Source organism: Anthonomus grandis, chromosome 11 (assembly GCF_022605725.1).
Source record: "Anthonomus grandis grandis chromosome 11, icAntGran1.3, whole genome shotgun sequence".
NCBI classification, from domain to species: domain Eukaryota; kingdom Metazoa; phylum Arthropoda; class Insecta; order Coleoptera; family Curculionidae; genus Anthonomus; species Anthonomus grandis.
Window position 1 is genome coordinate 8,396,275 of NC_065556.1, and position 17,878 is coordinate 8,414,152.

The 17,878-nt window shown below is 31.3% G+C and overlaps 1 protein-coding gene across 1 annotated transcript; it reads right to left on the minus strand.

Annotated features, from left to right (window-relative positions):
* Positions 1-1,202: 1,202 nt before the first annotated feature.
* On the minus strand, positions 1,203-17,556 carry LOC126741861 (stress-induced-phosphoprotein 1). The gene is made up of 5 exons (XM_050448307.1): positions 17,343-17,556; positions 16,718-17,279; positions 3,149-3,325; positions 2,423-3,094; positions 1,203-1,678 (listed from the first exon to the last, which is right to left on the minus strand). The coding sequence occupies exons 1-5, from the start codon at positions 17,349-17,351 to the stop codon at positions 1,446-1,448; spliced, it is 1,653 nt and encodes a 550-aa protein (XP_050304264.1). The 5' UTR covers positions 17,352-17,556; the 3' UTR covers positions 1,203-1,445.
* Positions 17,557-17,878: the final 322 nt, after the last annotated feature.

Below are 17,878 nucleotides of genomic sequence, written 5' to 3' on the forward strand. Positions count from 1 at the left end.
GATAGGCTCATCAGAAAAGCCTACATAATGAAGTTTGGCTATAAGTAGTTCATGATTGATAGTGTCGAACTATTTTTTTATTTTTTGATATTCTCTTATAAATATTAATGCTGTTATTGTTTTTTCCTATAAAGTTTTTAAAGATACAGCAACAAGTATTAAATCATAGCATTCTCATAAATAACTTTGATCAAAATTATGGATTTTCCCCACGGTTAAACAATTTTTTTACTTCATATTTCACTAAACGCATACAGCATGTTGAGTGCTATGGTTATAGCTCGGGCAAAATAATTCCCACACCTGGTGTGCCGCAGGGCTCAATTTTGGGACCGCTATTCTTTAATTCATTTATAAACAATCTCTCACTTAAGTAAAAAGCTTATTAATCACCTTAAAGTAAAAAGTTTATTATTTGCTGATGATAACAAAATATATTTTAAAATAAACAATATATCTGATTGTCTAGGCCTTTTGCCAAACTTAAGTAGCAGACTAAGAAGAGTTAAATATTAAATTACTTTATCTGGTAAATCCACAAAAATATATTATCAACGCTCCGTCACATGTCATTTCCCAATAGGTATTGAAAAACAATATAGTAAAAATGGGCCAGCTGATAAAATGAGTTGTGAATGGTTTTAAGTCGCAGTGTCATGTCGATCCCATTGTTCTCGTAGGCATCTAAAAAATGTGTTTGGTCAAGTCGTTTTACATTTACATACATTTCTACCTTTATATTAAAACAGAATTTAGTATAAATGTAGAAATGGGATAAACCTGCCTATATATTTCGTTGTCAAAAGGTTGTATCCCAAAATAGTTCTTCTCAAGTGTTATTCTTGTCAGCTTACATTTTCGAAGTTGAATGATTTTGAATACATCCATACTTCTGGTAATTTTTTTATTTGACATATGTTTTAATTTTTAACGTTTCCTCCCTTTAATACTACTCAGTATTAAAGGACCGACAATTGGTTGCATCAGCCATCATCGTTTGGTGGTTGCCAGTCGGCCTGTCGTAAAAGATCATGCGACGATCCAGCTCGTTGTTCTAGTGTACAGTCTTCATAATATTTACGGCCGACAATCGAAATTGATAAAATATGAGAAAAATAGTTATAAATTGTAAGAAACAATTTTCTTTACAATTTGTCCAAATTGGTGGAGCTATAATAGGAAAAACAATTATATGAACATAGTCAAACTTCCAATAATTTATTTCTTAAAGTACATACGACAATATAAATTTAGGAATAAAAGCAAAGCAGTGATACAATCTTTATCCTCATGAAAAATAATATAATTAAAATTACATGTAAATATTGAATCCAATAACAAAGTAACAATCATTATTGAATTCACGTAAGAATACCTAAGAAAAATAGACAATTTGGTGTGGTAAAACTGTCTCTGAGATTTTTCAAATTAATTAAATACAAGATCTAACGGATTGCGATTAAACCAGAATCGAGCAATTTTTGAATTTTTGCAGCTATTTCGGGATTTTTAAGGTGGTCTTGAAGGGCTCTAGGATCATTTTGCATCTGTTCTAAGATCATACGCATCGCTGGATCCCTTAGGATTGCTTGTACTTCAGGATCGCCCATCGCTCTTTGCCTAATTTTTTCTGGATCCCCGTCCAAATTGGAGTTTTCGATTGTACATGTTCTGTAACCTATTAGGAAAAACGATTACCAACCTGAACGTTATAAATCAATTTAGGTTTTATTAGCTGATCAAATCATGGCACTACTCAATCCTTTCATTTAGATAAATGTCGTATTCTTTTTAAAGCTTTCATAGCATAGAAGGATAAACATCTTTTTGCAATGAACGAAAATAATATTACGGATTTTGTTATAATTTACTAAACCAAAAAACTAGACTATAATAAATCAAACTCAACAATTTGTATCCCTTTGCCAAAACACTATTTATTACTACTCAATATTTCGCTAACGATATCATTTTCTTAATTATCAAGGCAACAATGAATATTTTTTAAATCATAAGATCATCATGAACCATATTCATATTACCTGTAAATCATTCGTTCTGGAACTTCACAGTCAGTGAATAATGAAGTATTAACTTTCGGAATCGAGTTAATAAAATAAGTTAAAACTTTTTTAAGTGGATATAAAAATTAAATTTTATATACATAAGGTGGAATTTAAGAAACTGTATTAAAAATCGATTCGGCAGAAATTTGGTGCAATTATAAATTAGAATTATTTATTTAGCATTAACTATCGTTCTTCGTGGGCATCACAGCAATATTCAGTAACTTTTTCTTATAGTTTTTATATTTTTTTAGATTAAGCAACTAAAAAACACTTGGATCTTTGCTGTTTTATTCATATCTTATTTACTATAAAAATAAGCATGCAACAAAAAATATGTTATTGGAAAAGCTTACCTTGAAGTGCCTCAGCATTACTAGGATCGAGTTCTAAGGCTTTTTGGAATGCAGCTATGGCTTTACTAGGCTGCTTCATTCCCTGCAAAATTGTTCCTTTCCTAATCCAACCTTTAATAAATTTCGGATCTAATTCGACGCATTTTTCGCAATCTTTCAAACCTAAATCAAAAGCGGCCAATTTTGTGTAACATGCGGCCCTATTACTATAAATTTTTGCATCATCCGGATTTCGTTTAATAGCTTCGGTGTAATGTTTTACTGCGGCAGCATAATCTCCTTTTTTAAAACATTCATTACCTTTTTCCTTCTCTTGTTCAGCTAATTCAGGGTTGATATAAGCCTTCTTTTCCTCCTCCTTAATAAGTTTTTCTACTTCAGATAACAAAGTTCTAATTTCAGGAGTTCTATGCTCAGACATTGACTTTTCATAATAAGTTCTTGCATTATGATAATCTTTTTTCTTCTTATAGGCGTTTCCAATCCTCATAAGCGACTTTGCGATCATCTTAAAATCTGCACGGTTTTCTCTACCGATATCGATACCCTTTTCACATTCATTTATGCACTTATCAAATTCTTTTTGTTCGAAATATACCGCAGCTAAGTTATTGTAAAATGTAATATCAGTCGGGTCGTATTCTATGGCCTTACTATAATGTTCAATAGCACCTAAAGTAAAAGACAACTTATTGCTTAACTCATCATAATTCTAAAAACCTTTACCTGGAAAATCTTTTTTCTTATAACATTCGTTTCCTAATTCCTTTTCTTTTCTAGCAATTTTTTTATTTTCTGGCAACTCTGGTTCGGGATCTTCTTTGAATTCAGGTTTTGGTTCTGGTTCTGGCTTTTTGGGTGGCGTGTAAGTAGGCTCCGTTTCCATTGGCTCATCCGAACCACCTAAGAATATAAAGGACTATTAAAATTGAAAAAATTAGTACCTTTTTATTTGGAATAAATTTATTTTGTATGTTAATTGTTATTTTCTCTTCTAGATCTAACTCGCCCTGCAAGGAAAAATATATGTCAGGAGGAGACCAGCACGCCGTCGTATCTCGTGGCTGAAGAATCTCCCACAATAGTTAGAATAATATCCGCCGAGCTGATTCCGTCAATAAAAGTATGAGAGCCTTGATAATCGCCGACATCCGAGCCGGATAAGGCATCATATAAGAATTCTACTTTGAGGAACGAACATAAAATAATGCCCATATATGCAGGCACAAAACAGAATGATTGCCGTGTCGGTCGTATTTAGACTGTTTTTTAATTCGACCGCTGTGCTATGCAATGCACGCATACACTCGTATGTGGGAGTCATGCGTAGAGAATATAAGGCATTTAAGTTGATTAGAAGACTGTTTAGTATAAAGTATTATTAAATCAGGCTACTCAAGATTATTTTGTACCATTTTATTGAAAGTGCCATTGCGTGTATGTATAAAAAGTATAGTTAATAATTATTGAGCCAATTATTACACACTGCCTTAATGTTTATCTTTTTTTTGTTTATACCTATAGATTAAAAATGCGTTGTGCTATCAGACAAAAGGTGCTGTATTCATGGTATTTTTACATTTTTGAACTCTACCTAGTTAGGTAGTCTTTCTAAAAGAATTCACTGGAAATCTTTTAAATTAAAAAAGATTTCCCGTTTTGCTGTTAATGTTTTATAGGTTACCAAAATTTGAATTTACCAAAGTTGAAGTTACCAAAATTTGAATTTTTAGAATGATTGGAAAATCCAAAAGCAGATCTGGATCAAATCATACACGCTTTCCAGTGTTGGCTGAACCGCGAAAATTGGTTTAGATACCAAAAGTTTCATACTCAGTTGGGCAGGCGAAGTTTCAATTTTTTTTGATTAAGTAATTAATTATTTCAAAAGGAATATTGCGATGAAAAAATGTTGTCAATCAAAATGTTAGCCTTATATTAGCATTAAGATTCTTAAATATACATAGTGTTGTAAAATGCTCGAAAATGTATTTTTCGAGAACGTTCCTCGAGCATGAACGAGCACGAACGAGAATTTTCAGCACATACGAGCTTTACTTTTTTGTTTAATAAAATCTTAGGTGAGATAAATGCTCACGTATCATCGATGATCAAACTCTGTATATAGTGCAAAATAGTTAAAAACTTTATAATGCAAAAGAAAATATAGCACTTGACTCAAGCTGGCGATTAATGTCACCCTGATTTGTCACCGGGTAAGTGTAGAAGAGAAAGATACCAAGAAGCTTGTTGAGCAATTTCTCTATCCGAAAATATTAAATTTAGATAGCGTTAATTGGGGTAAGCAGAATAAGTAACTGGAAGAGCATATTGCTGTTTTGTATCTGTATTTTACGACAAAATAAAAGACCAACTGACCGACTATTAACTCGAACTTATGATTCTGAAAAATCTAGAAATATGGATATTAGAAATGTTAAATTAAAATAAATTTGTAGTGTCAAGAATTTTTATTCATATAAATTCAAGCCCTCGTCTATGTGACTTGTGTTAATTTTAAACCCTAAGTACTACTTAAATTAATTTTAAGATCGTTTCTTTGTTCACGACTAATTCTTTTTAATATTCTTCGATGATGGAAACTACCGTGTCCAAAACATGTTGGCAGTCTTAAGCTATATATATAAGAGATTATAAATATATACATACATATATGTACGTACATTCATTTATATACATATTTATATACATTTCAAAACAAACCACCCTTAATCACTTCTTAAAAAAAAAACACGTCAACCTAGATATACAGAGCGACGTTTAATTTTAAAATTGACTTAGTTCTGTCAATGACCTCCTCACATCCAGCTAACCTCATTTTGATATGTCCAATGGGAACCCCCATCGTAAGACACATCATTGTAAGCAGCCTTAAAATATCTATTCGACATTGCAAAAAAAATCATCTGTTGACGGATGAGCAAATAATAGTGACCAAAAATCTCTGGAAAAAATGCATGTTTTATCGACTTCAAATTTTTGTACTTCATGGAATCAGATACAGGGTGTACTTTCTTTTCGCGCCATATAAAAAATAAAGTTGATGGTGGTTTCTCGGAAACGAAACGTCGGATATAAAATTTAAAAGCGCCATCACGTACTACTTCAAATGTGTCAATAGTTTTTTGATATCTTTTAAAATAAAGCCAGGAAAAAATAAAATCGATATTGGCAAATTTCCGTTTTTTCCAAATATCTCAGCAGGCCATGGAAATTTTTGAAGTTGCTCAACGGCATGTAAATACGCTTCAAAGTGCACAACTTTTTCCTAATTTAACCGAAGCTGTATCTCCAACAGGTACCGAGATCCCCATGCTTAGGATTCTTATCTTGGTCACCCTGTATAGGTATTGTATTATGAACGGGACCCGTCAGTAAAAAGTTTCAGGCCTTTCTGTGAGGTTTGGTCTGTTGTCTGAACGGTTTCGCGCGCCAACACCGGCAATGCCACGCCGAAATGAACGCCTTGCTTTTGCGGCTCACTTGTCCCCACCAAACGGCCGTATCTCTCGGTATATTTATTCTAAATAAATTAATTTTTGTGGTAGGGGAATTTTAACGTCAAAAACATATGTAACTATAACCGATTCCAAGCGGTCTATCGGTAATTACCGTTCCTAAATAGTATTAACCAAACACGTCCAAGCGGTTATAGTTATAACCGTGTTGAGATACGTGACGTCACCAATTAGCCCTTTATACGTCATCAATTTGGAACAGTAATTACCTACGTCCGGAGCTGTTTTCTAAAAGTCAAATGTCAAAGATATTGAAATAAGTGCGGGAAAAAATAATAACAAACAACAAATTATTTCCTTTTTAAAGATGACACAAAATTTATTATGGCTAATAAGTTTTCTTTTTTGATATTTATGTGAACTAATTACATATAACATTACTGGCGTCTGGGGTATTATTTACAAACAAACAAAATGATGACAGCGACAGCTGACAAATTACGAAATTACTTTAACCAAACACGTCCAAGCGGACATGATTGGTTATGTTATAAAGGGATTGTTCAAGGTCAACCAAGGGCTTAACCGCGATTAAGACCGATAGATCGATTGGAATCGGTTTATATGTTTTTAGACGGAGTTTTCACGATTTAATAGTGCAACTTACAAAATAATGCTATTATTTTTTGTCATTAGTAGTGAAATTTTTTTTTCTTTCTCAAAATGATATATTATACTCGGTGACAATGAAACTACTATCCTCCGAGTAATTCCAACTCATTTGTGATAGAAAACTTAAACTTGTGAGAAAAAAAGAGTAAACCAGAAGCGTTATTTTCCCTATTTTAAATTAAATACATTTGTTTTATTTTAATACCTATATTTTTACGACATGACATTACTTTAGAATCCGATACCCAATACCTACAATTATATATGAAAGCTTTTGACATTTAATTTATTATTTTTATCTAGATTAACAAAATAAGCCAGCTTATACCTTAGTTTTTAAAGAAAAAAAATACATTTTCAGGAAAAATAAAATTATGCAAGAACCAAATATTTAATAAATGTTTTCTTATTCTAAAAGCAGACTGGCAAAATTTATACCTTATTTAAAAAAATTTTGAATTTTTTAGTTTTAATTCAAGTTTAGAAAATACTAATGGATATGAAAAATATGAAAAAAGCAAAATGGATATGGCATATAATGTCTAATAGCTTGTCCAGTTGCATCTGCATATTTTATTTTCGCCCAATCCATTTCCTGACAACACGCCAGGTATGAATTGGTGAATTGTCGTGAATTATTTTAAACCCATTGGGATAGATTATGTCAACGGACGACAGCAACATATTTTTGAGAATGGTCCTATACTGATCTCCAGATTGCCCTCTATTTGCCAAATTACTCCAGGACCATTCAGAGACACCCAACCTCAAATATGAACTGAGAATCGTCCACTTCGGGATCTCTCACAAACATATTTAGGATCGTATCGGGTGTTATCCAGACGATAAACTTTTGCTCAGCCCAACATTGTCGATTGCCAAGTCTTTTCGTCTTACAAACTCGCATGCCGAATATACACGGTGGCGCATTGAAAACTTCCCCAAGGCATTACAGAGAGAAAGAACTTTTGTTCAAAATCAAAACATAGGTCAAGTTTGTTTGGGAGGGGGACAATTTTTGATATCAAAACCATAACAACATCTCTAATTCATTTAATAGGAGTAACCCCAAATTGTTTCCCTGGAAATGAAGTCAATGCCTTAGATTACCATTAGAAAGGGCTTTTAATTTAATATGTATTGCTGCTTAGTTTTTGAAAACCAAAGTTTTTAAGAAAACGACGTCAAAAAACTGACATTTTTAAGCGTGTAATGTTAAAATGGTTTAAGTTAAAGCAAAACTGCCTTTAAATTTCTATAATACTATGTATAATTCTTAGCTCAAGGACCACACTGTTAGCTAAGTTTACCATCAGTTAAGGTGTGCGACTTCGGATAGGTCTTGATATTTATTCTAAGGTAGAAATGTAAAAGTCGTTTTGCTTTAACTTGAACCATTTTGACAGGACTTAGTGATGGTAGAAATGTATATTTTTATATCTCGTTTTCTCAAAACTTATAGGTTCAAAAACTACTTATAGTATTCAAAAACTAAGCCGGTATGTGTAGAGGATTAAAAGCGCTTTCGAATAAGGTATCACTTGATCCCCTTGATTGCTATTTGACAAAATATGGCGGACACATGCGCTCAGAGGGTTGAAGGTGTTATGCTTTTAGCGTCACAATTCCCTATCACAAACGTAACGTGTTTTTTGGTTTCCAAAAATGTATTCTTATGCACCATGCTATTTTCATTGTCATTATAATGTCGTTCTTTGTATCTGCAAAATCTAAAAGCGAAATTTTTGTTCATTCTTTATTTATATTTTAACTTGATTTTTACTCTCAAATATACAGGATGTCCCATAAATAATGGTAAATATTCTAACAGCAGATTTCTTTTGAAAAAAAAATGAGGATAAGTTAAATTTTCCTAGGCCAAAATTAAAGCCAATTTATTCTTCGTTTTTAACAAAGCTTGGACAATGTCATAGAGGGCGCCACCAGCAATACTTAAATATTTTTTTAAAATTCTGTCTGCAAACTTTTTTAGGCTTGGCATCATATAAATTGATTTTGAATATGCATTATGCAAATAGTTTTGTTTAAAATAGGTATACATATTTCAAAAATCTCCCTACGATTAACCCTTTTCGAAATATTTACATTTAATTATTTATTATGAATACATATGAATTATTTATACATGTCATTGTCACTGTTGGTATTTTCATTTATTCAATCAATATACGGGAAACCCCATTTTCCAAAAGATTTGGTTACAATATTAAATAAAGTAAAAGATGTATAATTAACATAATAAAAGTACTTTCACGAACATAATTAGACAGTCTCCAAAACATATACACAAGAAATAAACACAATAAGAAAACAATAAATTAAAATATTTGACCCAGTTGACCAATAAATCCAGAGAGTGAGCTTGCAAATGGATCAATTTCAGGGTGAGAGTTTAAATAGGCAAGACTACGACAGATTGGAGAATAGTTGGAGTGACAGATTGGTAAAGCAAACAGTTCATGTCTCCTTAGGGTGTGTGCAGGGACCTTTAAATTAAAGCTGTTGATGAGAGCAGGGCAATCAATAAGCCCATGAATAACCTTATACATAAAGCTGAGGTCACTTTGAATCCTTCTAGATTCCAACGATTGAAGTCCCAATATTGCCTCCATGTCAAGTAGGTTATCCTGCATATTCAACTTGTAGGACTTCTATGACTTCTAACTAATGAACAATAAAGTATCTTCAAAGTAGAAATAGACATGTCACGACAAGTTCGTAAAACAAAACCTAACATCTGAGAGGCCTTCCCCTCCACAAGATCACAGTGTTTTCCAAATTTGAGCTGAGTATCAAAGACTACTCCTAAATCCTTCATTGAGTCAACAGAACTAAGTACTATGTCATCAATAGTGTATATATTATTCATTTTATTTTTAAGTCTAGAGAATCCAATTGAGTAGCACTTATTTATATTTAAAGAGAGATCATTCATATTAGCCCACTTTACAAAAGAAGTAATATTGTGTTGTAAGATATCAGAGTCCCGCTGTGACTTAATAACACGGAAAAGTTTCAAATCATCTGCATATGCTAAGTAATCACAGTCAGTTACTATTACTTATTATTACTTATTGCATATGACGTGGAAGTCGACGATCTTGGCTTGCACGAAGTCCAGACTTTAACCCACTAGATTTTTGCATACGAGAATACATAAAATTAATAGCAAAAATATTAACTGCGCTGAGGAATTTAGAAATTAGCAATTATTTCTTAAGATTCGGCGATCTTTCAGTAAAAAAAAATATATCAATCATTTACTGGCAAATATTTTTATTATTAATTCGTGTAAGTGTAATAAAGCAATTTAAATAGTTTATGAATGTTGTTTTTGTTGAGGGAATTGAAAACTTTAAATGTAAATATCTCGAAAAGGGTTAATCGTAGAGATTTAAGTTTAACTTTTTTTTAAGCAAATCTATTTGCACAATACATATTTCAAATAATGAATTAAATTACGCCAAGCCATTAACAAAAACATTATGTTTATCACCCTGTATCTTGATTGTCGTTGACTTGACTTACTCGTACTATAAAAATAGGAAATTCTGCTATTAAAATATTTGCCATTTTTTATGGGACACCCTGTATAGAGTTACTTAATGATATGCTAATGTGTGATTCTTCAGGTCATTTTATAAACATGTTTGCAACGGCTTCATTCTTTTGCCACAGGGCGTTAAATTTAAAATAACTTGAGTCATTATTGACATATGTAGTTAACACTAATTTTAATTCAAAATAATCATCCATTACTCCCAAAGAGACTTAAGTATATGAACAAAGGAGGGAGAAAGTAAACTCAAAGTCTAAGTCTCATAAATCAAGCGTCTGTTTTAGGTTACGCGTTTCGCCGTATTTTAATGAAACTAAGGAGCTACTTTCCGCATAATTAGATTCAGTTAAGTGGCGTCTCAGAGGGAAACTTGATATTTGTGATAAAAATCATTGGATGCTGTTGATCTTCGCTAAGTAAAATCTATCAAATCAAATAGTTAAATTTTTTTTGGATAGGATTGAAGGAGACTAATTTTCCAACAAACATTTTTCCATGGCATTAAATTATTTCAAATTTTAACACAATATTTTTAGTTCTTCTCAACTTAACTTACTATTACCGCTCCCTATAAGAATACATAAAACTACCAACAGAATATATAAGGAATATTGTAATCTATAAAAATTAAACCATGACAACGTCGCGCGGCCAAAAGAAGACGTCAGCGGCGCTAATTTAAATTTAACTGAACTATTCATTGATTCGGTCGAGAGAGCGCCTCTCGCGGTTCGCGTTCCTTCATAAGCATGAGCCTTCTAGAGGGACTATTATATTCTTTGGTACAAAAATAACAATGCAGTACGATCCAACATTATCTATTCCCAAAGTCGCAGAGTTAGCTAAGATTTCAACAGGTTCTGTACACAATTAAAAAAAAGTTTTTCCCTACAAAATTCAAATCCGTGAACGACTAGGACAAGACGAGAATTGAATTTTGCGAATTGATGTGCTAGGGAATTGACGAGGAAAGTACATCTGCTTCAATGACGAGTCAACTTTTTTTCTAAATGGACTCGTAAACCGGCATAACTGTAGATAATGGGATAATGAAAATTCACACCTTTTTCGAGAGGATCATCATTTTCAGTATCCTGAAAAACCTGAAAAAATTAATGTATGGGCAGGAAGTTATGATAACGAAATCATCGGACCATTTTTTTTTTAAAAGAAAATTTAACTGGACAAATTTATTTAGACCTCAAAAATTCAATATATCCTTCGTGCAATAATATTAAATATATACAATAATAACAAATATATCATCCAATCTTTCGAAAACGAAGTGGATGAAAATGATGTTGGGATACTAAAGCAAAATAATTTGTATTTCCAACAAGATAAAGCTCCCCCCATCGGATTGCCGCACTACGCTTTGACAGTCCGAGAGTGGCTTAATGAACAGTTTCCAGGAATGTGAATTAGCCCGCACGGTCGCCAGACTTAACACTGCTAGATTTTTTCCATTGGGGGTATTTAAAAAGCAAAGTTTATTAAACCCTTTATTTAAAGGATCAAATTACTCGCGAATGTAGAGATATTAGCGGACAAACACTTGCCAATGTTCGTCAGGAATTTCAAAGCAGACTTATTATTTTCCCGCGAAGAGCGGAGCACATTTTAAGCACTTAATAAAATAAATTCTGTGAACTGATTAAATTGTTTATTCTTTAAATACCCTTTTAAACCCTTATTCTTTATAAGTACTATAAACTTACATTTTTATACACAGTGGTGTGGTAGATTATATGCTCTTTAAAATAATGTATCACCCTATAGGAAAGCCATTTGACATATTATCAAAGTATGAAGTCGATAAAATATTCATTATTACAAGATATTTTAGTTCACTACTCGCTGGTACGTCAGCGGATTCAAAGTGATGTTAGCTGCAGGTGATTGACATAACTTTATCAAATATAAAATGAAAAGTATCCCTGTATACCTAGATGCACATGTTTTTTTTAATAATTTATTAAGGGTGGTTTGTTGTGCAATGAAAGCACTTTATATCTAAATGTTGTCAAATTAAGTTTTTCAGGGAAAAAAAAAGTTCAATACTTCTTACTCATAGCAAGGGGTAACTCTGAAATATCTCCAGAATCAAGGATTTTCATTCAAAACTTATCTTTTGTTGAACATACTAATACAGTTACAACAAAATCGTTAAAGATGCTAGTTTTTCTGTGTATATAATATTTTTTGTTCATTAGTTAGGTCTAGGTTAGAGTATGCATCACTGCATATGGTCTCATTATCATGCAGTACTTATCACATTGGCAGAAGGCATTCAGCATAAATTCTTGTGAGTTTGTTCATATAAACTTAGCTTGATCATAATGGATCACAACTATAGATAAATAGAAAGTTAACTCAATTTGCCTCCTTTGGAAGATCATAGGCTTCATGCTGGATAAAAATTATTGTAACTTAGTTAAAGATGAAATAGAGTGTACAGATCTACTTAAAATTATATACATTGACATTGCCTCAAGAAATAGAAGACAGGATTTTATATTGTTTCTTGTATATTTCCACAGAACCAACTAGGAACATTATTCTCCTTTAGATAGATATACAAGTACTTTCCTTGTATATCTATCTAGTAATCAGCATCATCTAGAAATTTTTGATATTAGCTCCTTATATTTCAAAGGTCAATTAAATAACATGAAATCTAGGTTCTGACCCTAAATTTTAGGGTGTAACATAACATAACATTTTATATTGTGATAAAATATAAGTCTGATAAGTGTTGGGATTATACATATAATGAAAATATTTATTAAGTTTTTAAATATGATATAATTGTAATAGTTATTTATTATTTTTCATTCTGCTTGATTCTGATGATTACTTACTATTACTTTGATAATTGTAATCTGTTAATCGAATTTTTCAGATAAATTAAATAAATAAAATAATAATTGCTGAGACTATACAAGATTGCGATGCCACGATTTTTCCAGTACAAAAAGAGAGCTGTGCCAGTAGCCCACAAAATTTCCTCAAAAGCAGACACAGTATCTTAATAAGAGTCAATCAGTGCAAAGTATGCACTCTTAGTTATTGACCTGCCTAGTTCATTCAATATCTCGCAAAGCAGTTAGATAATAATTTTGATGATAATACCTGTTTATCAAAACTGAACCTACCATGTGTTAAAAAAGTCTCCTTTAATAATTCGCGGACGCGTTCTTTCATCAAGAAGTGTCCCAAATTAAAATTCTCTTACAGATCTCCATTAGAAAGATAACTTTGCATATACAGGAGGCTTCCAATAATTTTAGAGACTAAACATACCTTTTTTAAATATAACGGTTTATTTTTTTACGCATTTTCCGCAATTTGAACACAACTTCGTGTCACATATGCTATACCTAACTTCAACAGATTAAAAGATACAATAATTTAGAAAATTATTGTGTAAAATTTATTATAAATAAAGCATGCAAATACTAACCAATAAAAAGAAAACAATACAAAGAAGTATTTAAACAATAAACTTATTTAATTAAATGTTGAAAATGGTCCCTTGAATGGTTTGACAATGTGCCAAATTGTAGTAAAATCATTTGCTACCTTTTTTAGCATATCAGGAGTTATCAATTCAGAATCTTGTCTAATTCATTTAAATAAATAAGTTATAATTTTTACTAATAATAATTATTGTAATTATTATAATCATTTTTTTTTATAGGATGTCAAGTAGAAAAGCTCAAATTTTGGCATACTGCTGCTATTACCACTAATAATAATATCTCTAATGAAAATCTAAGTGGTGTAAGAAATAATAAAAACAAAGAAGTCTTCAAGTCTGATGAACTAATTTCAGCATCTCTGACCAATTTGACCCCAATGAGTAATTAAACTTCAATGAGCTCAAATGAGTAATACATCGATAATATTCCTGTTCTATTTAAAGATGTCAATGCTATAGAAAATATCTCGGCAGAATACACTGTACTACTATTAGATAATGTTATATGAGAGATAAGTCAATATGCAATTTTTATCTTGGATGCTAGAAAAAAGCCTTCTCCTTTAAGTTCACCCATGATTTTTTCACTTTAGCATTAAAGATAGTTCCAGATACCAGTCTATTCGTCCAGATCAGAATAAAAAAGATGAACACATACCTTTTTTGTCAAAAATAATAAAAAATAGTTTTCATTTTTAATTTAGAAAAATGTATGTTTTGGTTTCAAAATAAATCTTTGGAAGTAAATCTTTTTTTAAGTTTGGAATTAAATAAAACCTGTTTTGTTTTTAATTTCTTTTGCTCTAATACTTAAAGGTCTTAAGTCACAATCATTTTCTCAACTCATCATCAAGACCAAAATGTTACCCACTACTTTTTGGAAAAAAAAAATTAATTAATTAAAATATTGTTTTGCATTATCCTGTAAATAATTTAACAAAAACAGAAAATAAAAACAGTGATTTGTAAAATAAGGTTTTTTGCCCTGAATAATTTTGGTTTCTGGGGACACAATGTTTTGCATTTAAGCCATCAAGATCAATCTGCTCATATATACAATTATCTTCCTCATGTCATGAAAAGCGTAAGCAATTGTGCTCAATCAAAATTCAGAACTACAGAATTCATTGGTGCTTTTAATAATAGATGTTTTGTATTGTTCAGTAGTAGTTAAAGTTTTAAAGTGTATTGTGCGATTTTAGATTTCTTAAGTTTTAATGTGCAACTAATGTTTTGTTTTATATATTGATTTTGACTTGTGTACATGCAACTATGTGTATTTTGCATGTAATATATTGAATTTGAAGAAAAGGCCAATGAACTGGGTTGGAACATTGGGAAAAAAAAAAGAAAAATGAATTTGAAAATATACTTTAAGTGTTCCAGAAAGAACAGTTCAAGCAAAGATATATCTGTGGGGCAAAAATTGTTGGTGTATCTGCCAGAGTGAATATGAAGGTCAAGGCATTTATTAAAATAATGTAGAAAAAAGTAAAATTGTTTTGATTTGAGTAATTTAGTTACTCAAGTTGGACAAAAAATCATTAAATTTCTTAATTAATGATTAAATAACAGCAGGCATGGCTACAAATAGATTGATTGAACTGATCAGTATATAGGGCCACATACACCTATATGTACAGTAGTGTCAATAAATAATATAAATGAGTATTTTTAAAACAATAAGATGCATAAAAAAAGTCAATAAAGTTAAATAAGAAAAAAAATGGTCTTTGCGATGGCCAGAAAATTTACATGATAAAAATATAGAAAATGAATATATGCAGGAAAATTGTCTAAATAATGTATATAATTTATTTTATAAATAATTAGATAATTATTATAAATGATGAGTGTTTTATGTGTCTGAAGCTAGCGTCTGATCAATGTCAATTACAATAACTAATCTAATAATAACAATTCAATCATTTTTTCCCAAAAAAAAATTCGTTTGTAGAGATTTGCAACCATCTGAAATCAATTGAAATATTTATTATCAATTACATAAAAAAGTTTTATTCAAATCCTTTCGGAGTTTCGGAAGTTATAGCCGTTTATATTTTTGTACATCTAACAATTCAATAATTCTTTACCAAAAAACTTTCATTTGTAGAGGTTTGCAACCATCTAAAATTGGTTTAGATATTTATTATGAATTGCATAAAAAAGTTTAATTTGAATCTTTTGGGAGATTTGGAAGTTATAGCCGTTTATATTTTTGTACATCTAAAAATTCAATAATTTTTTATCCAAAAACTTTTGTTTGTAGAGATTTGCAACCATCTGAAATCAATTAAGATATTTATTATTAATTGCATAAATAAATTTCATTGAATCATTTGGGAGTTTGGAAGTTATAGCCCAAAAATCAAAAAACTTTTGTTCATAGAGATTTGTAACCATCTGAAATTGACTAAGATATTTATTATTAATTGCATAAAAAAGTTTCATTGAATCCTTTGGGAGTTTGAAAGTTATAGCCATATGTATTTTTGTACATTTAACAATTCAATAATTTGTTATCAAAAAACTTTTATTTGTAGAGATTTGCAACCATCTGAGGTCAATTTAAATATTTATTATTAATTACATGAAAAAGTTTTATTCGAACCCTTTGAGAGTTTTAGAAGTTATAGCCATTAAGTTTTTTTAAGAATCTTTCATTTCTTAAGCATTTGACTTTTTAATTAATTTTCACAACAAAACCTTTTTTAAAGTCAATTTAGGTATTCATTTTTAATATCTGGACAAAAAATTATTAAAATCCCTTATGAATTTCAGGAGATACAGGCATCATATTTATTAAATAGCAGGGAGCGCAGACTATAAATTGATTGCTGGCAACCAACATATGCTGCATTCTTGATTTAGTTTGCTGGACATCAATTGGATGCTAGCTTCACACACATAAGTTTTTTTACTTATGCTGTCTTCTCACCAAATTAAGTTCAGACATAAATTTGTAAAAGCAAGTTTACTGAGCATAAGATACTGATCTCTTCTAATTTAACTGACATCATATTCCAGTTTCTTTAATGGTATCACTTAAAATGGGTTTGGTTCCTATTTATTAAGTAATTTACCTGCATCCATAAGTACACTTAAAGTCATGAGCAGTCTTGGATCTTGTAGTTTTAAACCTAGACTTTGGGGGTTAGCTTGTAGCTCTGCCAACATTGCCAAATAATCTGGATCATTTAAAAGTGCTGCAGTTCTAGGGTCAGCCTTTAACTTAGTAAATACATCAATACCAGCAAATATGTTTGGAAAACCTCCACCACCTCTTGATTTAGCGGCTTTTTGAGTAGTTACTTCAGTTAACCCATCCTTGAGTTGTTGATTATTTGGGTCTAATTGCAATCCCTTTTCATAAGTTTCAATAGCCTCATCCAACCTACCCAAGTATGCTAAGGCAGTGCCCTTTCTTGAAAAAGCCTTACCCCATTCAGGCTTTAGAGCAATAGCTTTCTCAGCATCTTTCAAAGAGAGTTCATAGTTGTGTGCCTTTGCATGAGCAGCAGATCTATTTGAATATAACACGGCATTATCTTGGTCTAAATTGATGGCTTCTGTGTAATATTTTATGGCATCTTCTAACTTATTTTCAGCTAATGCCGCATTGCCTTTATCTTTCAATGCTACAACCTAAAATTTTTTTTTTTTAAAAAGACGGTTATTTACTCAAAAAAAAATAATTTTTTTACTCACCTGCTCCATTTGGATAAAACGTTTCCCTGCAATGTAATAAAGTAATAAACAGAATAGTAACACCTTGTTTTTCACTTCAACACTTCAAGACTATCACTAATTGCACGTTTTCCGTCCAGAATATTCCGTTTCTGTTGTGTCTAAATGAACGATTATAATCTAGAATTTTCAATTGATGGTATACTGCTTACGTTGAGCCGATCTCGTGAGTCGACTTCCTTTAGTATATAGTCGATCACGTGACAAAATGGAGTCCGCATGAGCGTATTTTAGGCTATCTAATGGCGTTTTCGACTGGCTGCATTAAGCCGCACTCAATGCGAACTCGCACAGAATGACAATTTTGAGTTTTAACTGGTAGAAACTAATAAAGAGCAGTGTTAAGTGCGTGTTCGCCTCGCTTTGCACTGACCCGGAGCGGATTGGTTTTTTGTTCCGCTGCATCAGAGCAAATTCGTAAACTAGCACTCAGTGCAATTATTTTGGAATTGTCTCATAGGGTCGGTTATGCGTAGCCTAACCTCAAATCCACACAG